A 24,514-nucleotide genomic window follows, 5' to 3' on the forward strand; every position below is an offset into this window, starting at 1 on the left:
GTTAACTGCTGTCAAACTTAACCTGCTAGTTCCATATCACACTGTTAGTTATAATAGTTAGTTCCATATCACATTATCCCATCCAGCATAGGAGATGATGTAGAAAAATAAGAATTTTAGATATGGTGTTATTTTTCCCTGCACAGAGAATCATGTGAATTCATAACCTGATTTTAAAATTTGGCTTAATTCAGGTATTTGGGGTTGTACTTTTTTTCACTCCCTGATTACAAATCAATAAAACATACAAATACCCTCCCCAGAATTCCCAGGTATAATCACCTGAAAAATATAAATTAGATTTATAAATTACTAATTACATTTCTAAATTGTATTTTTGAAACTGCCAAGCATGGCATCCCTCCACTGTTATTAATCTTTTGCTTAATAATTTGTAGGGGAATCTCATTTTCCCATGTATATTCCTCTCCCAGTACTTCAGTTTGCCTTCCCTGGAAGCCCCCATAGCTTCTTTTCTTGTTTCTATCTTTCCTTCCAATTCCCCAGACAATCTACCTGTGTCTTCAGTTTTCCTTCCTCCCCACCCACCACCAGCAGCTTCTCTCTGGGAGAAGTTTGGTTGGATGTGTGTTAGCCACTGCTGGACCAGACAAAGCTGCACTGTGGCTGCTGCTTCTGAGCAAAGCCAGTCACAGTTGTGCACTGCTCATTCTAAGTTAAAACACTGTTGGTGTGTGTGTGTGGCAAAGAGCTTTCTGGGAGGGAGAGGCGTGATGTTGCAACATGGGATGTCCCCAACATGACATCACACAGAAGTGATGTCATCAGGCCAGCGATGTTACACAGTGATGCTCTGGTTTGGAGGCAAACTCTATGGTACATTTGGGCTCAAACCATAGAGTTTTCTCCAAAAACCAGAGCATTGCTGCACAACATCACTTCTGCATGACATCATCATGTCAGGATGTTGTGGAGGGTTGTGGCTGCAAGGTTGTGGCAAGGCATCCCCTGCTGGCCAGCTGACTGGCAGTGGCAGGAGCCCACAAAATTGTGAGATCCCTTGTTCCCACCTGTGGACTGGCAACATTAACCTAGAGCCTAGTAGCTGCTACCATGGCATCAGGCCCAGTAGTACAGGGGCTATCAAGCAGGCCCAGCTGTATGGTGGTTGTTGCAGCTGGGCCATGCTTAGTTGCATGGAAGGCTCAGCAGTATTGTGGTTGCTCAGCAACTGTCCAAATGATGACTGAGAGTTTAGTGGGCATTCTATTAGTTTGAGAAGTTTTAATCCCCCTATTTTTATTTACTTATTTATTTTCGATTTCAGATATATATATTTGCAAGACTGGGGTGCTCTTCCGGGTTGTAGAGAAATCCCTTCATCAGTCCTTACTTCCATTTTGTGGATCTATAATATGGCTAGAATTTGGTATATAATGAATGTTTGAAAGTGGAATTTTTTTCACTAAAAAAAATGTCCTAGAAAAGTTTCACTCTTTGGTTCTTCCTGAACATGCCAGAGACTGAATCTGGGACATTCTGAATGCAAAGCAGATGCTCTACCACTGAGCCACGGTCCCACTCCATTCATTTCCTGGTCACTATTCCCAGTCATCACAGCCTTGCCTTTTGCCTGGATTCTGTTATTGCCCCTGCCTTACTAATCAGATTCTTCTCCATCCTGTTCCTCGACAGCCCTGATTCCTTATGTCTAAGCTAAGTAATATACTACTTTGGCTAGAATTTCATTTTCTGTATCATGACTTATTACTGAATACACTGCAAACAAAGCAACAGAACCCAGTAGTAAATGGATACTGGTTATATAGTAATACAACTGAATTGAACCCAGAACATTTTCTCATTTGGCTTCATAGAATTATAGAGTTGGAAGGGACCTCCAGAGTCATCTAGTCCAACCCTCTGTACAATGCAGTAAATTCACAAATCCTTCCCCCCACACCACATACATCTCCAGTGACCCCTGCTACATGCCCAGAAGATGGCAAAAACCTCCAGGATTGCCTGCAAGGCACACTCCTGCTTATTCTAAGTTAAAACTATGCTGTCTAAATGCTATGTGTTTCCATAGTTACCCATCAGAGGTACAAGGCCAAGGCAGCAGGAAAAGGCACACAGCACATGCTTCAAAAAGCCTGCTGTGCTAAATAAAACAAGTCTAAATCTAAACATTATCCTGAACATACATGAAGATACATTGTACCAACAATCCTGAAACTAAAACAAGGAAGTTCATTTTTAAATACAAGTTTTATTTCTTGGGTCATGACCCTTTCAGCAGGCTTAGATATTTTAGAGAAGAGCCATTAGTCACCTGATAGACCAGAGATCGAGTTCATCAGATTATCATTTCTACGCAGTGCAGTAAGCAAAAGTAATCTGGAAGTCAAACTGAGATAAAGTTTGCTGTTTAGAGTTGTGTCCAACTTGAAGTATGGGCTGTTATTCAGCATTTCTCAATTAACACCTCTGTCACATAAAAAGAGAGGGAAATGCACACAAAGGTGTACTTAATAGTAACAAAATAAAAAGCTTGTTTATGAAAATAAGCTTTTAATTGCTTTCCTGGGACTAAAGCAATTTAGATGTTATGAAAAGTATTAGTGTTCAAACTGATTTAATTAGTTTTCATCTGCTGTGGAGTCAAAGTGCAATCAAATTATCAAATACTTGGTCTAGCTTTGGAGATGGATGCCAAACAACAGACTCAAGGCTTGTTCAATTAGAATGGCAGATAGGAGATTTTCCCCTTTGAAAAGGCACTGGGATTGCATTCTAAGTATCTTTTACTACATCAATTATGCTCCACGGTATGCTGTGTGTAGAGCACTATCGAATGCGTGCCACATTTAGATAAAATGCTGTTTAAAAATCTTTTCTAGTCTGTTAAGGGAAAAAAATGAAAAGAATGTTTCCTGGATTTTTCTAAACTAGGCCTTAAATGTGCATCAAGCATCATAAGGGATACAAATGCTCATTATCTGGTGCTTTGTCCTGTTGATTCACTGTGTGCAAATGTCATAGCTAAAACAAAGAAATTTCCATTCAAGATTTTAAAAACAAGTGATGTGCTGGGATCTGGGAGCCTTGGATTCAAATCCCCACACTACCATGAAGTAAGACCTTCTTCACACTCAGTAGCATTTAAGCTACTTTTCCATATTATCACATACCACTGGGAAGCATATTTCAATATAAGGAACATAAAGGCTGAGTTAGGTTGTATCTTTTCTATTCAAATTATCCCCTTTTTTGCCCAGTTGGAGTGTTAACGGGATGGAAAACAAAGCCAAAAATGTTACTGGGGGTGTACCAGATGAAACAAAAAGAATGTTTGTGTGTTGGCAAAAGGGAAATTATTTAATTTATAAATCAACAATATGATGTCTGCTGTCTCTGCCCAGTTTAGTCATTCTCCACCCATTGTGAATGTTAACATTTCTATCCTACTTTTTGCTGATGATGCAGTTCTCACAGTCAAGAACAACATCAGGACTATCCTCTCTGACAGACTTTTGTCTCTTACTGTCTGGAAGAACGCCTGATAATAAAAGATTGTCTTTAGAAAAAAAATCTCACGTACATCACAAATGGAAAATTCACGGTAATGATATTGTGGAGGTCCCCTATTTTAAATACTTAAGAGTTTGGTTTGACCAGAGATTAACTTGGTCAGTACAAGCTGCTCATGTTAAAAAACTGGTCACAGCACCATCAAATAGTATATGTTGTTTCTTTTATTCATCTGGGGCTCAAAACATCCCAGCCACCTTCAAACTGTTAAATGCAAAGGTGGTTGCATACAGTTATCTGGGATTGGTATGTGGACTGATAAAATAGAGGAGTCTGTGGATTAAATTATTCTTAAATTCCTACATTCCATCTGCAGAATTTCAAATTGTATAGAGGGGTTAGCCCTCAGAGCTGAATTGGGACAATCATCTCTTGAACCTGGTTTAAGACTTTTCCCCTTTAAGGTAAAATTATACATTCCAGCACCCAAAAGGGCTACCTTGGCTTAGTCAGAGAGGATTCTTACGTTTCCCACTGGGATAAACTTGTTAAGCAATGAAGACAGCTCCTCAGTCTCTCATTGGGCTTCCTTTATTCAGTTACCAGGTAGGAAGCCATGAGATTAAGAAGAAGAAGAAGAAGAAGAAGATATTGGATTTATATCCTGCCCTCCACTCCGAAGAGTCTCAGAGCGGCTCACAATCTCCTTTACCTTCCCCCCCCACAACAAACACCCTGTGAGGTGGGTGGGGCTGGAGAGGGCTCTCACAGCAGCTGCCCTTTCAAGGACAACCTCTGCCAGGGCTATGGCTGACCCAAGGCCATTCCAGCAGGTGCAAGTGGAGGAGTGGGGAATCAAACCCGGTTCTCCCAGATAAGAGTCCACACACTTAACCACTACACCAAACTGGCTCTCCAGCTAAGAAACATTTATTTGAGTATGATTATAACAGTACAATTTGTAGAGTACAACATGTTCATCTACTCGTTCTGCTGATATTTTTCCACCTTACTGACATATTTGACTCTTCCTTGCTATAGGAATGTAATTACATTGGTGTGCCTTAATGCCCTACCATCTAGTTTTGCAAGCAAGGTATCTTTAGATATCATACTCTGATACAGTATATGCAGGGTCGGCCCTGGACTGTCTGACACCCTAGGCAAGCCTAACTTCTGCCCCCCCCCTCCTGATAACCAATTTTCAAAAACAGATGAATTGTGGGGAAAATACAAAGCATGCCACTATTCATACTTGGCATCTTAAATAGCTGTGTCTGTCATGGTTAATCCCACAAGCATCTACTGGACCAGTAGTGATTTGGGAAGGATAGGCATCTCTAACATTTTTCAGGTCTTGCTGTGCAAAGCAAAAATCTAACAGATGCAGCAGCCTCTCCCTCTCCAAGTTGACTGAAAGGCATCCCTGAGCATGTGCAGAGTACCTCATGGATGACCACTGCTGCAGCTGATCTCAACACATTTAGGATTGGGAGGCAGAGTTGGGCCACAGTTAGAGGTGATAGTTCAATAGAGGGTACCCATGACCATTGCTGCCATCTGTTTATCTAACAGGAGGCCCAGGTCCAGGAGTACCCCCAAACTATGAACCTACTCCTTTAAGTGGAGTGCAACCTCATCCAAAACTGGGGAAAATCCATTTCCCAGGTCATCCTTCCCCTAGTAGCATCTCCAGTTTGGTGTAGCCAGTTTGGTGTAGTGGTTAAGAGTGGCAGACTCTAATCTGGAGAACTGGGTGATCCCCACTCCTTCACATTCAGTCAACTGGGTGACCTTGGGCAATCCACAGGTCTCTCAGAGCTGTTCTTGCAAGAGCAGTTCTCTCAGCCCCACCTACCTCACAGGGTGTCTGTTGTAGGGAGAAGAAGGGAAGGAGATTGTAAGCCACTCTGAGTGAAGGGCAGGGTATAAATCTGATCTCATCTATCTCCTTCTTCTCCATTTTGTTGTGATTAAGTTATTGTTATGTCATGTTTTGAGTTGCTATTTTGTTTAGGTAATGCGCATGCTGCTTAAATAATTAACACATTCCTACCTGTAACTTCTATCTATTCATCTATTATATGTTTATCCTGCACTTTTTATGAAGTTTATGTGAAGATTTGTAATTCTTCTGTTCTCAATTAGAATGTAGTGGAGAATTCACCAAATGGATCCTCCCTCCCACATTCTCAGCCAAAGGGCCCCCATTATATAAGCCATTAAAGCAATCCCTGGCAAAGTAAGCAAATGGAGGTGTGGTGATGCTATGGTGACAGCAGCTGCAAGCAAGTCATTTGCCCATTACAGGGTTGCTTGCCAGATGGGCCTTGGGGATCTCCTGGAATTACAACTGATCTCCAGACCAGATCAGTTCCCATGGAGAAAAATGGCAACTTGGGTAGGAAACTCTATGGGATATCATAGATTCTAGGTGACATCCTCCCCCAAATTCCCCTCTCCACAGACGCTGTCCCCAAATCTCTGGGAATTTCCCAGGTCAGAGTTAATTACCCCTACTAATGCTTGATAGAATAGCTCACATCAGCATGCAGTGTTCCTGTTTAGACAGTGAGAGCACTCCCCCCCACCTCAAGCCTCAGCTATGTGACTGTGAGAAACACAGTCAAGCAAAATGTCCCAAGGCACCAAGCTGGGCTAAGTGTTCTGGACAGATGTGAATACTTAGATGCACACCTGTTGAGTTGTTCTCTCTTTCCTTATTGCCCCCCCCCCCCAATAACCCTTACCATCTGAAGGAAACAATTTAAAGACAACACAGGGAAATGACATCCAAAAACAGAGGGTGGCTTTGTGGCAGTATCAAAAATATATTAAAAGACTAAACATAGCCTAGTCAACTGATATCTCAAAGTTACAGGCAATTTAATTTGGATGAGTTACCCTTCTAAGGTTAACAAACACAATGTTCTCGGCTTGGATGACAATTTCATTCCAAGTCCCTACTAGATCTTTTCTGACAGACATCTAGCTTTCTATGTTCAGGTACAGTTCAGGAACTATTCTACCATGGAGAAGACTACCTGAGCATACCTGGTATTAAACATGCAGGATATACCTTCTAAGATTTTGAGATTTTAATAGTACTTTTTTGTATTTATCCCAGGGAGTGTCAAAATAGAAAGATGAAATTTGGTAAACATTAAGTCTTCACACAGTTAAATCAGTCTCAGATTAGGAAAGAAGAGAAACCTAGCAGTAAGAAATGTTTAAGAAAAACTGGACAGGGTGCACCACCAGAAAGACCAAAGGGATATAGTAACGTCTTGATACAAACTTAACATGCCTTGAGGGGGTAAAGAGACATCTGAAGGAGCCAAAAACATCTGTTTGCTTGTAGAACACAACCTTTATTTACTAGTTATAGATATAACCAGAGCTTTTTTTGTAGCAGGAACTTCTTTGCATATTAGGCCACACACCCCTGATATAGCCAATCCTCCAAGAGCTTACAGTAGGCCCTGTACTAAGAGCCATGTAAGGTCTTGGAGGATTGGCTACATCAGGGGTGTGTGGCCTAATATGCAAAGGAGTTCCTGCTACAAAAAAAGCCCTGGATATAACTATTTTACTACAGTCAGTTGACAAAACGGTATCTATTTTGGGTCTTTGCTGATGGAATGGTATTTTCTTTTGTATGAGTTTGCGAATCAATGCTACAAGATAAATGACATGCTTGAATTCTGTAGTTCTAATGATATTTGGCATAATTCTAAATCTAAATTGATAGAGAAAGAATTAAATGAGAAGCTTTTTTAGATCCTAAGCAGAAACATTGCATTAAATGCTATGCTATGTAATTGCCAGTGGTATATTTCTGAGATGAATGAGCTCTTCTTGTATGAACTGTTCAGTGCTCTCACAAGGTAAACAGGCAGGCATTCTTTCTAATTGTTTTAAAGAAAAGAATACCATGGAACCAGCCTCAAATTGAGTGTGTGTGTACAATCTGTTTCTCATTGTACTGTTCCCTATCTATATATTAATAAGGACCTGCCAGCTCCAATGAGGACATAATGTTAAGACACTTACAGAGGTTGCACAGTCCTGCTTCAGGCCTTCAGTGAAACTGTACACTTAATAGATGAGTTTAAAAATCAGAGCTGGGGCAAAACTTCCTTCCATCTTCCCATATGCTTAGGAGATCTCTATTATGAAGAAAACTATATTATCTCTGCCTTCTTCTGATTCAAATGGTCTCATAGTTCTAAATATGTTTATTTGAAGAGGAGTACTCTAAGAGGCAGAATTTTGTCTGTTATGACTAAGATGGTAGAAAGAGCTGATTAACCTTTAGGCATTTTTTTTTTTAAAAAAAAACCCCTCTTAAATGAACTTCTCTGAAGACTTTTATATTGTTCTATACATTTTACAGAACAGCTGAATGGAAATAGCAGGAGGGAGAGACATGGGCATGAAGCAGGACAAACAGGAACCAGGACTGGCAACAATCCATGCTGTTCTGGTGGAAGATAAATTATCTGGAGGCCTGAAGAAAATAATTGCCATAGCAGCCCTTCTAAGCATATAAGAAGGCTCTGGCAACAAAATATTATACTGATTGATGGAACCTCCTTCCATTCTGATTTTTCACAAATCTCAATCTTTTAGTCTTTGAAGTAGGAATGCCTTTACTCAAGTAGAAGGATCCCAAGGAACAGGGCTGGGCAAATCTGTCTTTCTGGAGCTGCTGCAGGTCATAGTTGCCCTGAGCCTGCTTCAGCAAGGAGGGCAGGATATAAATCCAATAAATAAACAGCAGAAGATACTGTGCTAGAAAGGCTAGTGGCGTGATTCATAGAATCACAGAGTTGGAAGGGACCTCTAGGATCATCTAGTCCAACCCCCTGCACAATGCAGGAAACTCACAAACACCTCCTCCTAAATTCACAGGATCTTCAGTGTAAGATGGCTTCATATGTTCGTGTTGCGGAGTAACTTTCCCACTGTAGTGATACAAAGCTAAGAGAAGCTGCACCTGCCAAACATTTCTTTTCCCTGAAGCTCTGTAAAAAGCATAGGATGTCTCTGGTGGAACCACTGTGGTACAATGGGAAGCGTATGACTTCAGCAGGGGAACCTTGGTTCAAACTTCTGCTTAGCCATAACACAGAGACAAATTTACCTCAAAAATTATTGTAAGTATAAGGAAATACTTGTAGACATTTTGTACATTGAAGAATGCTATTTAAACAATAATGTACGGTATATGTGTGTGTATATTTCAGGGTACAAACATTTGTGCCCAGACTTGGGTAGCCCAGGCTAGCTTGATCTTGTCAGATCTCAGAAGGTAAGTAGGGTTGACCCATTTGGACTTATTTTATTTTTATTTATTTGATTTATATCCCGCCCTCCCCACCAAGGCAGGCTCAGGACAGCTCACAACATAAAATCATAATAACAATTAAAATAATTATATTATAAAATCACAAAGTCTACAGCTTAAAACAATTCAAATAGATTTGGTGCTAATCTCATCAGATGTTGTATATTTCTGGTGGCAACGACATGTCTCCAGATTCCTATGATGTAGGCTGCGTGTCAATTAAAAGCCAGCTGGAAGAGAGCAGTATTGCAGGCCTTGCGGAAATGAGCAAGCTCCCGCAAGGCCCTCACCTCCTCTGGCAGTTGGTTCCACCAGTGGGAAGTTGCAACCGAGAAGGCCCTCTCTCTGGTGGTCTTTAGTTTGGCCTCCTTCGGCTCGGGGATTACTAACAGATTTTGCGATCCAGATCGATGTACCCTCTGGGGAACATGTGGGGAGAGACAGTCCCTAAGGTAGGCAGGTCCTAGGCCATATAGGGCTTTAAAGGTAATAACCAGCACCTTGTAACGAATCCAGTACACTATTGGCAGCCAGTGCAAGGGAGATCTCCAAGGAATTCCAGGGTCACTATGACAAGGCAGGAAACAGCAAACTACCTGTTAGTCTCTTGCCTTGAAAGTCTTACAGGATTGCTAGAAAGTAGCTGCGGCTTGATAGCACTTTGTACACACACGTGCGTGCGTGCAAGCTTTCGGAAATCAAAGCTCACTTCCTCCATGGAATTTTGTTGGTATTTAAGGTGCTACCAGATTTGAGTTTTGTTTTATTACTGTAGACTGTTTTTTAAAAACACTTTCCAAATATTGAAGCTGGTTCTAACCACGTCTGTATTGGAGTAGTCACGATATCCAATCCCCTCAAAAGCAACTAGTGCTGGCTTCACTGTGTTCCAACCACCTCAGAATGGTTGTATGGTTCACTCCTGGCAATCAGAGCATTCTGTATTCACAGAAATTACTGAATAGACCAAGGGGCCAATTTCCTTGCAGCACATGGATACCACCTTCTCTCTACTGACTTGCCCCAGATTCTTAAGCATGCTTTTGTATCTATCTTAAGCCCATGCCTGTAGATACAGACTATTTAAGCATCTCTTATCTGACAAAGGGAGCTCCAAAGCTTATACCCCACAAATCTAAGGTGCTACTGTACTCCCTTAAGACTACCATGGATTTTACAGAATTAGACAAAGCCCAGTTCTGTACTAGACTTTTAATCCTGGTTCAGCCCAGTCCCTAAACTGATTTTCTACACTAGAATCATAGACTCATAGTTGGTCGACAATTCTAGTGCAGAATGTCAGTTTGATGACAGGGCTAAGAATCCATCCAATCCTGCATTCTAACAGTGGCCAGCTAGATAATTCTGGGAGGCCACAAGAAGAAGATGAAGATGATATTGGATTTATATCCTGCCCTCCATTCCGAAGAGTCTCAGAGCGGCTCACAATCTCCTTTATCTCCCTCCCTCACAACAGACACCCAGTGAGGTGGGGGGGGGGCAGGAGAGGGCTCTCACAGCAGCTGCTCTTTCAAGGACAACCTCTGCCAGAGCTATGGCTGACCCAAGGCCATGCTACCAGGTGCAAGTGGAGGAGTCGGGAATCAAACCCGGCTCTCCCAGATAAGAGTCCGCACACTTAACCACTACACCAAACTGGCTCTTCCATCCAGTTCCCTTAATGAAGTGGATCCAGAATGTGGTACTGCTTCCTGTAAATCCAAGCATGACAATTGGAGCTGGAAAGGGCTTTTTTAGGAACATACAGGAATGCAGTTCCGGCTGGCTTGGTGTCTGGGGAGGGTGACCTAATATGTACCCTAGGCAGGGCAGCACAGCTCTGCCCCTGCTGCCTACTCACGAGTAGCCCTGCGCCTGCCGGTCCAAAGAGAGGGCGAGAAGGAGCTGGTGGCTGTGGCAGGGCGTGCGGGTTGGGGGAGAAGGGCAAGTGAGATCTGGCGGCGGCAGGGTGAGCGGGGAGGGTCGAGTGGGAGCTGGCAGCAGGATGAAGGGGAACAGCAAGCGGGAGGCGGGAGCTGGCAGTAGCAGGGCAAGTGGGGAGGAGGGCGAGCAGGATCTGGTGGCGGTAGGGTGAGTGAAGGGGGAGGTGGGCGGGAGGCAGAAGCTGGCGGCGGTGGCAGGGTGAGCAGGGGGCAGGTGGGAACTGGCGGCAGCAGGACGAGCTTGGGCGGGCGCTGGCTGCAGCGGCGGGGGGTCTTGGGCAGGAAGGGGGAAACCCCATTCTTGGGGCAGGGGGGGAGCCCAATTCAGCGCACCCTCCCTCCTGGCGCCCTAGGCAACTGCCTAGTTTGCCTAGTGGGTGAGCCAGCCCTGCTAATATGCAAATAAGTTCCTGCTGGGCTTTTCCTACAATAAAAGCCTTGGAGCCCGGGTTCCTTGGTCTCTCTTGCACCTTGTGTTTGTGAACTATCAATAAAGAACAGAGCGCCTTTGAGCACGTGCAAAGCAGCCCCTCAGTCACCACTAAGTAAATTAGCCCCTCACAATGGAGTTTTCAGGAGGAGCCATGAACTTCTTCAAGGGACGTTAGGCGTGACCTCTCACTTTAAAGCAGCTGAGGCAATCGTCCATCGGGCAGGTTCAGGCTCGGCGGTTGTGTCCCTATTTGGGGTTCATGAACGGCCTTGCCTCGCTGCTGTCGGCGCCACCGCGCAACTCAGGCCTCTGCGCAGCAGTGAAGCCGCCGACCCTTCACTCTTGCCCGCCGCCTTAGCCGCTCCGCCAGACTGCTGGGTGCGCGTGCGCGGTGGAGAGGAGCGCGCGCCTTTGCTCGCCCCGGCCGCGCGGGGTGGCAGCTGCTCGTGCCTCGCCGGTGCTGCTCCGAGATGCTTTGCTCGCCCCGGCCGGCGGGGGTAGCAGGCTCTGTCTCCAGCTCATTGCTCCGCAAGGATTGCTGTTGCTGGAGGAGAAGCACCATGCATAGCCTGCTTCCTGCATGGAGCTGCCGCCGCCGCCGATGCCTCTGCTGGAGTGAGTGAGCGAGCGAGCGAGCGCGCGAGAAGGGCAGTGCTCCGCCGGCTGCATGGATGGATGTGTTTAGCTTTGTCAAGATTGCGAAGCTCTCCGGGTAAGCGCTGCTTCTCCTCTTTGGTGGGTCTCTCGTGGGCTGTCTCGAATTGCTGCCGCCTCTGCCGCTCTTTCGGCACCGGGTCCGTTTCTAGCGATCTGTCGTGGCGGGGTAGTGGAGCAGAAGCGGAAGGGAGCGCGAGGTGAGTCGGTGCCCCCTTCAACTTCCTTGCCCCTCAAGCAAAGGTCCTGCGGTTGTCGCCCTGATGCTGGCCCAGGGGGCCCGGGCCACAGCACCTGCTTGACACTCGTGGCATAAACGTGCCTCTCGCCCCCGTGGTGTGTTCTGTGTGTGTGATCCCGAGCCAGGGCCCCTGAGGATGAAACGTGGCTTCAGCTGCTTCGCGAATGGACGAGCAGCTTTCCCAACCTGGTGGCGGAGGGTGGGTGGGTGAGGGCTGTGGTTGGTACCAGGCTGCTTGAGCCCCCGGCTTTCTGCCGCGGGGGGGGGGCACCTTCGCTTGAGGGTGATTTTGAAAGTACTGCTGGGGTGAAGCCAGGCAAAAGACAGTGCTCGTCTGAAGCCACAGTTACGCATGGAGTGTTAATTCTAATGGACACACAAGTTGGAAGGAAACGCAGTTGGGTGTACATTTTCTAGAAAATCTTTAAAAAACATGCTTAATTGAAACCCAACATCCCAACTTTTAAAATATGTTGCTCTTTCTTATCTATTCATCATTGCTTTACATTCTTCTGTACCATATGAAATCTTGAAATAGATCAGATTGCACAATAAGAGTATCTTTTAAAAGAGAAAATGTGAAATCCTAATCAGATGGATGCTCAGTTCTTCACTGCTGAGTGCTTGGCAGTTAACTGTGTTCATCTTTTCTTAGCATAGCTTGTGTAATATGTACATTTGCTGTCTGTGACCTTTTATGTCTGACTGAGACACTTTTTTTCATTAAAAGATATCTATCTTCTTTTCCTGTCAGTACCCAATGAGTGCAGATTTCTCACTTCTTAAAAAAAAAAATTAGAAGTTAGGCCTTAGGTTACCCAGGTATACAAATGTGTAAAGAGTCTGAGATTCTTGACAGCCTCTTCTCTGTGGTTAAAAATGACACCAGGTTTTCTTGTTTGAAGATGTTGTGAGGAAACAGCTACATGTGTTCTCACAGAGGTGCTGCAGATGCAGGTTCTTAAGAGTTTTGGTATGGTCTTCCTAGAGATTTTACCTTACACTGTATACAGATGCCAGAGTGTATTGAATTCTCTGAATGCACTGGTTGACACACTGTAGTTAACCATTGGCCTTTACCACCAAAAGTAGTATTGACAGAAATGGAATGTACTCTGGGGAGGGAGGCTTGTTGCAGAAATTGACTGAATACGTTATTTCAGGCTCTTACAGGTAGTGTACCTGTCAAAGTGACAAATGTGTTATAGCACAGGGTGTTCTAAAGTTGAAAAATGCCACAAATGTGAAAACCATGGACTGTCAAGTGATTCTTGTACTTTCCTACTAAGTTCTTTTTCTTGATTGCTTTCCCCATTTTTCAAATATTCCTAGCCAGTGTAAGTATAAGTAACCAAGTTACAGCAGTAGTTTTGTGTGGTATGTGACCTTCTGAGGCAGAGTAGCTCAGCGGGTTTTAAGAGGTACCTCTCTTGTGATGGTTGACAACCCCTTGTGATAGGCTTACCACCTCCCAGCTTGGCTTACATAGCTGCCTCACATGGTCAGGGACCACAAGCTCTGTTAGCTGGTCTTGTGGGAATTGATTATAGCCATCTTCAGCTTTGACATTCGTAAGTGATTATAATTGCAACTGTGTGCATAGCGGAATGCTTGAAGTCACTCTAAGACATGCTTGTGCTAGTTAGTCATAGAAAGAGCTAGATAACTAATAAGAACCTCGATAACTATGATGAGAAGGATGCAAGAGTGAAAAGAAGCCTATGATGTATCCAGGTGTATTTCTTTTTTATTCTGTAGACTTTTTGGCCATTAATTCAAGTACAGTCATTAAAATAATATTAATCTGAGTGCAATTTAGGGAGAGGAAGTGGCCATTGGTTAAAGATATTAAAAATAAAAGATGAGGACATTTAGAGAAGAAGGAAAGCGCAGAAGATGAAGAAATGGGGGAAATAGGAGTGATAATATGAGGGGTGGTAGAAGCAGTAGAACCTGAGGGGAGCAGGCAGAAGTGGCAGTGTAAAATAAGGAAAGGAGAAAGCAGAGGCCAAGAGATGAAAAGGTGGGGCAAAATCAAGGGAAATGGGTGTTTGAAGCTGTCACCTCAGCCTTAGTCCCATTTTCTGCACATTTTTTCTTTCACAGCATTAAGTAGACATCTCGCTTGTCATTCTTCCCCCTTCTGTCCTCTATAAAGCACAACTTTGAGCAAATTTACTCAGAGGTAGAGACAAACTCCCATGAAGGTGTGCAGACTTACTATGTCTAAAGGTTGGTTTGTGGGATTTGGATGTGAGAACTTGCATGTTGTGCAAGTTATTTATGCTATATGTGGTTGATTTATTATTTTTCAACTTATGTTATTCATTGCGCTTATATCCCTCCCTATCCCATGGCAGGCTCAGGGTGGCTAACAACATAAACAAAATACAATAAATATGCAATTAAAACTAGTTAAATAAAACAATGTGGCAGCAAAGTTAACAAAATATAATTACAAAGTTAACAAAATACAATAAATATACGATTAAAACCAGTTAAATAAAACAAGATGGCAGCAAGGTGAGGGCCAGTTTGATGTAGTGGTTAAGTGTGCGGACTCTTATCTGGGAGAACCCCGGGTTTGATTCCCTACTCCTCCACTTGCAGCTGCTGGAATGGCCTTGGGTCAGCCATAATTCTTGCAGGATTTGTCCTTGAAAGGTCAGATCCTGGGAAAGCTCTCTCAGCCCTACCTACTTCACAGGGTATCTGTTGTGGGGGAAGAAGATAATGGAGATTGTAAGCCACTCTGAGATTGATTCAGAGAGAAGGGTGGGGTATAAATCTACATTCTCCTTCTCCTTCTATACATTGCTCAGAGCAGTCCAATACACCTCCTGTCGTATGCCAGCATCTATAAACTTGCTATGGGCAGGGGAGGCTATGGTAGAGATATCTGCCACCTCGACCAAAGGCCTGATGGTTTTACAGGCCCTGTGGAACTGTAACAAGTAACATTATACATTTCTGTTTGTGAAAGATCTTTGTGTATATATATACATGCAGTGTTCCCTCTAAGCTGAGTTAGTGTGAGCTAGCTCACAGATTTTTAGGCTCCAGCTCACACATTTTTGTCTTAGCTCAGGAAGGATAACCCCAGAGCACAATAAAGACTCCTTTAGGAATTGGAAGGAGGGCCTTATAACCAAGGATGAATATAAACAAATCACCAGTGCTTGTAGAGAAAAAGGTAGGAAAGCTAAAGCTCAGTGTGAGTTAGGCTGGCCAAAGATGCTGAAAACAACAAAAAAGGGTTCTTTTCTTATGTTCAGAGTAAGAAAAAGAGCAAGGACATGGTAGGCCCATTGCAAGAAAGCTGAACCAAAAGGAAAGGTGGGGTATAAATATTTAAATAAATAAATAAATAAATACAATTTGCTTGGTGGAGTGGTAGACTATGGATTGGATTCATCCCACTGTATTTAATATATAAACAATGTGAATCAAGGTAAGGGAAGTTTTCCAATAAATGGGACAAATGCCTCTACTTTCTATTTCAAGCAAAAACAAATAGGCTTATTTGTGGGTTTTATGTGCAAGCAAAACAATTTTTTTTTGTTAAGCAGTCTCTGGTGACCTGCATTACAAGTCTGCTCCTAGTGCAAAAACCCCAATAAATGTATTTACTTGAAAATAAGTCACTTTATTTTAGTGGAACTTCTAAGTAATCTTCTTTACTGCATTTGTCTTTGGATAGTAGTCTTGAAGAAAATTTATCTGTAATCTTGCCTCAATAAGGTATTCTACCTTTTAAAATACATAAAATAGGCAGGAAATTATATAGGACAAACTGTGGTGATGGGTACAATGATCTTTGTCTTTTGTATAGCGCCTCTGGGCATTTTCTATTAAAATGTTTTAAGTAAGCAAAAATAATGACTGTTTTCTCCCATGGGCATAACTTTAAAAGGGAACATGCTTTGTTTTTTTTTTTTTCTTGTTATGTAATAAGCTCAATTGATTACAAAAAAGGGGAGCACATCCTGAGTGAGCATTTTGGTTGTGGGTGGACTCATAACTGTTACTTTAAAAATGTATTCTATTTTAAGTTAAATTGCTGGTGGATGAAATCACAAGAGACACATGTGGTTGTAAATGAACTCTGATGACCCATGAACAGGAATTCAGTTCTCTTTTACGGGATGAGGTCAAGATAAGCTGGCATGTGACCCTCCAGCACAGGGGTGGGTCTGGCTGAAGCTGTTTAATTGTCTGGAAAGGTACAAATTACCCTACAGATTTATCAGCCTACAAACTAGCCCACATGTCCAATCATATTTGTGGTAGTCATTAATTACATGTTAATAGCCTGACAGAAACACAAGAGTAAACCATAACATGTATCAGTTTGCAAAACTTATCTGCTTACTACAGATGGCCAGAGATATAACTCCCCACTCCTCACCCTCTCTCTCACCCCCCCCCCCCAGGATATCTAGCATCGGGATAGCATCACCTTGTAGAACAGAGGCTATGTCAATTGTGGTGGAAGGTCATTATTAATGTCATGTGACTGTTTCAGAGTCTTAGAATGATCTGTTATTAATGTCCTATATTTTAAATATTAATTTTGCCTTAAAGGAAGGACACTTATAGTGCAATCCTTTGCGGGGTTACTGAAGCTGACGCCCATTGATTTGATGACCTTGTACTGGAGTAACTATTAATAGAATTGCACCATAAGAAATACATTATTTTTTCTAATGTTACTGTTCTAGATGAATTAACATGCCTCAGTCCCACAGTTACTGATTGTATTGGGATAGAAACCATATTCCCAGTGATGTCAGTAGGATCCTGGGTGCTGACCCACTTGCCTCCTGGGCCCATGTTCTGCATGGCTCATTAAAGCCAACAGAGATGGAATATGCGTCTTCCATCAGAGTTTATAAATCTGTCCCTGAGTTCAGGGCTCTTTCAAGGAGGTTTAAAGGAGACAGTTGTATAACCACTCTTAAATAAATCATTGCTACATCCTACAGATCTGGCTAACTATTGCCCAGTATCGAACCTTTCATTCCTGGGTAAGGATGTTGAAAGAGCAGTAGCAGAACAGCTGCAGCATTTCTGAGACAACGCATCAATCCTGGACCCATTCTAGTCTGGTTTTTGCCCTGGTCATGGAACAGACATGGCATTGGTTGCTCTCACAGATGATCTCTACAGTCATCTGAATTGCGGCGAGTCAGTGCTGTTGTTGTTACTGGATCTGTTACTGGATCTGACAACAGCACTGCTGTTGTTAGTGGATCTGGTGTTTGTCATGGTCAGCTATGGTTTCTTCATCCACTGCCCTGCCAATGTGGAGATTTGGGAGACAGCCTTGGTTTGTCTGAGGTAGGGGGCAGAGGGTTGGTTTAGGGGAGAGAGTTTCACCATGACTCTAGTTGGTGTGTGGTGTCACTAGGGGGCTATTCTCTTCCCAGTGTTATTTAACATCCACACGTGTCCCCTCGCCTGCACTGTGTGGAATTTTGGGCTGGGTTTTCACCAGTATGCTGATGACACCAAGTTGCATCTGTTGATGGACAGCAAAGGGATTGGAGGCTGTTGCTGAATGGTTGAAGCAGAGCCAGCTTAAACTAAATCCATCAAAGACATAGGTTCTGTGACTGGGGAGAGGAGTCTTGGGATCAAGTATCCAAGTTCTGACTCTGGATATTGCTCTTTTAACACCAGTACCAATGGTGAAGAGGCTGGATGTGATTCTGGATGCCTCCCTTGCTGTGGAGGCCTAGATCACAAATGTGGCATTTTTTTCCTATGCTAAGTCCAGCAATTGGCAACTTTCCTATCTCACCAAACCTAGCCATAGTGATTCATGCAATGTCCACCTCCAGACTAGATTATTGTAACTCACTCTATGTAGGGCTGCCTTGTGGCCAACCCAGAAATGAACTGGTCCAGAATTCAGTGGTGTAGATTCTTACAAGATCTGTTAGAGCCCATATTCAACCGGTGCTCTGCCAGCTGCACTGGCTCCAAAACTGGATCAAGTTCAAGGTGTTGGTTTTAACCTTTAAAGACTTCATGGTCTGGGACCAACATATCCCTGGGACTATCTCTCCTGGGATATCCCCCAAAGAGCAGTACATTCTCTGAACAACACAGTGATAATCCTAGGACCATGGAGTATTTGCTTGGCTTCAACTTGAGCCAGAGCCTTTTTGGCTTTGGCTCCAATTTAGTGTGCTTCTATGAGAGAGCTGCACCCTGTGGGACTTGGTACAGTTCTTCAGGGCATGTAAAATGAAAATGTACCACCAAGCATATGGTGAGGTCAAGTGAATTCTCATTTATACAGATTTTCCTGCCTCTTCCCCCCCCCCCCTTTCTTCTCTTGGGACAGTGTTATAGTGTTACTATATGCCACCTAATTAACTGTAAATGTTTGTAATTGTTTTAAACTCTGAGCCCCATGATAGTGGGGGAGAGGAGGATATAAATAAATAAAACTTCATGCCCAATTTTTAAAGACTCTGCTTTTGCACTTTGTTTTATTTTATTTAGTATCTTATTTATTTATTTATTTATTTTCTAGGGGCGGAGGTTGTTAATGGTTCACTAGAATGCTCAGCCTGAAGCTTTGTACTTATAGAGAAAACATCATGGCTATATCATGCTGATAGACATCATGTCTCAGTTTTTGGAAGGAAGCAGCAGTCTTTGTGCAAGGGCCCGGATTGATCACATTTCTTTTAATCCTTGTAGTTGTATTTCTGTGATGTTTTTGGAATGTATCTCAGAAGAACTATGTTGATGAGCCTCTTTGAATTTTCATGTGTCATTGTCATACATCAGTAGATGACAACAAGTCTGATCTGTTGCTGAAAGGAGATGTATTTGAACCAGCAACAGCCCTGGTTAACACTTGGATGGGAGACCATCAAGGAAGTCCAGAGTTACTAAGCAGAGGTGGTCTGAAAAGAGGCAGTCAGAAGCCACTCCAATAATCTCTTGCCTTGAAAACCCTGTGGGGGTTGCCATAAATCAGCTGCAACGTGAAGGCATTTTTCACCACCAAAGGGGGAAAAAGGGTTGCTTGGGTGTTGTTGGATTTTGTTCGGTGTAGAACAGCACTAAGAAAGAGCTTGGTTCAATTTTGGATCAATTTGTTCTGCACTTATCCCTGTTGCATTGATCAACAGGATTTTAGTGCTGAGGATGCTTTTCATTCCCTGAAATTTGGAGGCATTTTGAAGGTTGATTTCCTTATTGTATGCCTTTTTGGATTGTGATAGAAGCCCAGCCAACTGTAATTTAATCCTGAGCCTGAAATTATAAGTGGATTTTAGACATTCTCGGGTCAGTGGAGAAACCATTGATGTTCTACTCCATTCTCAGTGTTCTGCTCAAATAGGGATTACTGCACCTCAGAATCTAGTATCTGAGCAATAAATGTAATAAATGGACATGTACACTAACATTACTTCTGGTGAAAGATCTGTTCTTCCTTTAATTTATTTCTTTGCTGAAAGTCCATTGCTGTTTAACACAAATGAATGCACAATGTCAGTTATGAGAGAGAAAGGAAGAAGTGGCTGCTTTGAAAATAGTTTCTTCTGGGTATATTTGCGTAGGATCTGGGACAGTGGTTTCTTAAGCGGTCTCACCTTGGTTCTCTAATAGCCCTGGAGTAACAGAATCTCTGCTTGCAAGAAGGGTCAGAGATCCATTTGAAGGACCATAGCCTTAAAATGTCACACTGTAAACCTTCTAAGGAACAGTAAACTAATTTTATAATTATAGTTTGTGTTTATCTGCAATACTGTTAGGAGCATTGTGAGATGTGGAAAGAAAATAGATACAGAGAGCATTCTAAAAATATAAATTGTTGAACCATCAGGTACTTTATATAAATCAATTGTCTTTAAATAAAGAACAGAATGAGAGAGATTCAAAGAGCCATGTCTGTGAAAGCCCAGTGGAATTTTAAGCTGTCCCCCCCCACCCCACCCCCCTTGACAAGCTGACCTGTTTTTTCCTTCTCAGTCAGGCCATATTGTAAACTGGGAATTATAAAAGAAGTTTGTTGTGGGTCACATGAGGATGCTGAGACCGCATAATCTTAGGAAACATGAGACCATGATTGGGGAGAAGGTGTGACTGAGAAATGAACTCACCTTGATCAAACTTCCTCACTTATATACAAAGCAAACTCCTGATTAGATTGTCTTCATTATTATTTTTTTAAAATCTTCTTGAGCATGGTTCTGTGCTGCTTATGCAAAGTTGTGCTTTGGTAACAAGTAACAAACTTCACCAGATCTTCTCAGTTAATGGCAAAGATATAGGATTACCAGCCTTCAGGTGGGACCTGGGGATCTCCCGCTTTTATAACTAATCTCTAGCTGGCAAAGATAAGTTCCTTTGGAGAAAATGACTGCTTTAAAGGGTGTACAGCATGGCATTGTACCATGCTGAGGCCCCTCCCCAAACCCCACCCTCTTCTGGATCCACTCCCAAAGTCTCCAGGTATTTTCCACTACAGACCTGGCAACCCTAGTGAAGAGACATGTATCCCAGCTGGAGAGGAAGCTATTGCGAAGATAAATGGCCTGGATGCTGCAGTCCTCCCACTTCTTTAAGGTGCAAGGCTGGGTCACTCTCATATATTTTGCCATTATCTCTCAGACTGATTGTCATGGCATGTCTTGAGAATGTGGAAAGGTGGGACTAATTTGAGTATTTTTTCTGTATGCATTATGTCAGACCTTTGTGTTGTGTTAATGAAGTTCTTTGCAGCCTTGAATCAACATATTTTGGAGACAGTTTTTTTTTTTTCAGCTGTCACTTGACTGTCTATGAAAATTTCCATTAAGTGTCCTGCTTTATGTACCATCATTGTAAGAGGTATAGGCAACCACCATCAGATGTAGGGTACACTCAATGATTTGTGCAATTACCTCCTGGAGGGATTTGGTTAAAAAACATCTTTCCAGTATTCAGGAGAGGTTAGAAGACACATCTTTTCATGAGCCACTGAATAACATTTCTGCAGGTTGCTTTTTAATCTGTTTAATGCTTTGCTGTATGCTGCTGTATTGTTTTTTATGGTTTCAAATGTTTCTATCTACTTTAAGTGTAGGAAAGAAAAAGCTAAAATTTTTAAGAATACGTTTAGCAAGCAAGACATGCAGTTTCACAGTCTTCACATAACCTCCCCTACAAAGGACAGAACCTTAGAAAGATGAAAGAAATCACATGCTGCCAATCTGGAGGCAGCCCTGTTCTTCCTGAGTACCCAGTTGCTAGAGTCACAGCATGCAACTGGATTTTAAGCCAACAGAGCAAGGAAACACCAGAATGTCGTTCTAGCAATATACCAAATAACAACAAATTTACCTTAATCAAAGAGACAGTCCAAGTTACAATTACTGTGGTTATATGCATGTTGCCATAACATTATGTCTTTGAAATTCAAGGACCCACATGCCTTTTGAAATGGATAAGTAGGTTGGAACAGCATTGAGTATATTATACTCCTTGGGTTTTAAAATATTCAGTGAGCATACTTGCGTCTATATGTGAGAATTTGCATTTAGTACAGTACAGGGGTGGCCAAACTTGCTTAACTTAAGAGCCGCATAGAATAAATGTTACATATTTGAGAGCTGCAAAAACCCCACATCTTAATTAAAACTCTTAATACATTCTTTGCACAGAAAGATAAAATGCATATGTAAAATATGTGAGGAGCCCCATGGGGCAGAGTGGTAAGCTACAGTAATGCAGTCCAAGCTCTGCTCATGACCTGAGTTTGATCCTGGTGGAAGCTGGGTTTAGGAAGCCAGCTCAAGGTTGACTCAGCCTTCTATTCTTCCGAGGTTGGTAAAATGAGTACCCAGCTTGCTGGGGGTAAAGTGTAGATGACTGGGAAAGGCATTGGCAAACCACCCTGTAAAAGTCTGCTGTGAAAACATTGTGATGCGTTATCACCCCAGAGTCGGAAATCACTGGTGCTTGCACAGGAGACTACCTTTACCTTTTCATGCACTTTACAACATAACCATGCTAGAAGGAGACTTTAAAAACCCAAAAAGCTGGGAGTAACAGTCCTTATAAGACCAGCATACAGGAAGGTTAGGGAATTATTTGTTGGCACCAGTGGGAGAAGAAAGCACACATGTACCATATAAATCACTGGCCATCATTTGCGTCATTATGCATCTCTCTTTGCCTTGACAGCAAGGCTAGAAAATACAGCTCCTACAAGAACTGTGAAACCCCCTACAAATACAGCTCCTACAAGAACTGTGAACTCTGTACCCCCCTCTTTAATTCCATCCCTTCTTCCAGTGGCTCCCTTGGCTCTTGAGCTCTCTTTCCCTGCTCTAGTCTCCAGCAACCTTTGTGGTGAAGGAGAAGAGCTTGCATGCCTGCCCTCCTTCCCTGCTTCACACATCTTGGAAATAATCACCTACCTATGGATCTGTGCTCAGAGGTTGACTGAGGTCCTAATGCTAAGCATGTTTACTTGAGAGTAAGTCTGCATTAGGTTTCTCCTTGATCTCTGTGAGCTGCAAAATATGTGTGAAAGAGCCGCATGTGGCTCTCGAGCCATGGTTTGGCAGTCCCTGGAATATTAGTTTTCACTTGTGTTGAGGTTACTCTGTCTCAAACACCCAGAACATACAAATAGGAACCTGCAAGAACTAGCAGTTTATTTCCCTCTTCCTTGCTGCTTTCCCTTCTTTGAAACTCTCCCCCTTTCTTCCTTCTTTTGCTTTCCATCTGTCAACCTACCTACCTCTTCTCTCTGTCTTTAATTTTCTGCTGTAGCTTACTTTGGGCACACTTTCCCCTGGAAAACGATTGCTCAGTTGTGTGCTGCCAATTGCCAGAGTGGGTCCAATTGCATAGTGGGGAACCAGCAATGACTTTTGAAGGGCACCCATTTTCCCCACATGATTTCTTCTTTCCCGCCACCTGGCAACCTCCATATCCTCAGGTTTCTCTGCCTTCTTCTATGCTTTCCACCCAGCTACTTTTGATATGCTCCTCCATCTTCAGCTGTATTTATTATTTACATTTCATTTATGGCTGACCAAAATTGAATTCCAATACTGGTATGCTATTGAATTTGTCCTCCCTCCCCTCAGAAATTCCATTCCTCCTCAGATCCATTATACTTTATAGTCATTGGGGAACCTTTGTAGTCATTGGGGAATCTATCTGAAAGTATCTGGGGGGGGGGACTGTTTTTTGAGGCAGAGGCATCAGAATTTCAGCATAGCTTCTGGTGTCTCTCCTCAAAAGATTCCTCAGGTTTCAAAATGATTGGACTAGGGAGTCCAATTCTACGGGCCCACCAAATGGTTCCCCAACCTCCATTGTTTCCAGTGGTTGGGGAGAGGAAGCAAAAAAGAAAGAAAGACTGATGTCAAACCAGAGAGTCTCCAAAATAGAAACTGAAGGTTTATATGCGTGTGTGTGTGGGGTGGTGGTGGTGGTTTCCCAGTAGAACTAGTGCATGTATAGAGGGCCCAGCAGAACCAGTGCCACTGTGGAATGCCAGCTCAACAGATCCAAGCCTGAGGGAGGTGCAAGCACAGCACAGACAATGCATATACAGAATATCCAAAGAAGATGCTCCCATCTTTCAGTGATTTCAATGCGGCAGGGGGGCAGGGGAGAAAATGTTTTTTAAAAGGTACTTGGTTTTGCTGGGCACTAACACAATGCACTAGTACTGCTCAGCATTCTGTACATGCACTAGTTATGCTGGGCTTACTGATAAGTAACTATTTTTTCAGCTCGGATAGAGCTGAATGCACACCTCTATTGCCTAGTAGGATGGACCCCTTCCCCTTCCCTCTCTCAGAGGCTAGAATTTCCCCTTGTTTCTCTGTCCTTTTACTGACTGAGCAGCCCTGGTAATGTGTGTTCTTTTACCCTGAAGAAACCTTGGGTGTCTCACGCTGTCAGATATATTTTGTCTGTTAGCTCAGTCCAGGAACCTGAGGACGGGATGGGATTGCCCTTTAACTTAAACCCTTGAAAATAGCACTTGAGACCCTTTTAAAATTCAAAAATAACAAAATATTTTATTTAACATCAAAGGGAAAGGTCAAGTTAAATCAAGGGTTGAAATTATTGAGGTAAAACCAGTGCAAGCACAGACTTTTGATCTTATATAGCAGGCTAATGAGAGGTTCTTAATTTATTCACAGTTACTTAGATCTTTCTATTGAGAGGATTTGTTCCATTGTTTCCCCCAAACACTCTAATTCATTTAATTTGAGTAATTGCTCTTTTGGTGTTGGAAGACTGGTACCCTCTTCCCAGTACCCAAACCCGTTCTCTTGAAACACCTGTATTCTTCTTGAGTTGTTTACTGACTTTTAAGGTCTCTACAGGAAGTTTCTAATCATCTCTCTAGAAGATCGATCTCC

General features: G+C 42.8%; 1 protein-coding gene across 3 annotated transcripts in view; it reads left to right on the forward strand.

Moving 5' to 3' along the window:
* Positions 1-24,514, forward strand: part of FRMPD4 (FERM and PDZ domain containing 4) — a 378,612-nt gene that overhangs the window by 37,577 nt on the left and 316,521 nt on the right. The window contains exon 1 of one of the 3 annotated variants that reach the window (XM_060233964.1): positions 11,710-11,933. The exons of the other annotated variants lie outside the window; for them this stretch is intronic. Coding sequence (XP_060089947.1) covers positions 11,893-11,933 — 41 coding nt within the window. The 5' untranslated portion in view covers positions 11,710-11,892. Of the gene's footprint in view, positions 1-11,709; positions 11,934-24,514 lie in introns of those variants that run through there. 3 annotated transcript variants of the gene reach the window in all.

The sequence above is a fragment of the Heteronotia binoei genome, chromosome 3 (genome assembly GCF_032191835.1).
Source record: "Heteronotia binoei isolate CCM8104 ecotype False Entrance Well chromosome 3, APGP_CSIRO_Hbin_v1, whole genome shotgun sequence".
NCBI lineage: Eukaryota > Metazoa > Chordata > Lepidosauria > Squamata > Gekkonidae > Heteronotia > Heteronotia binoei.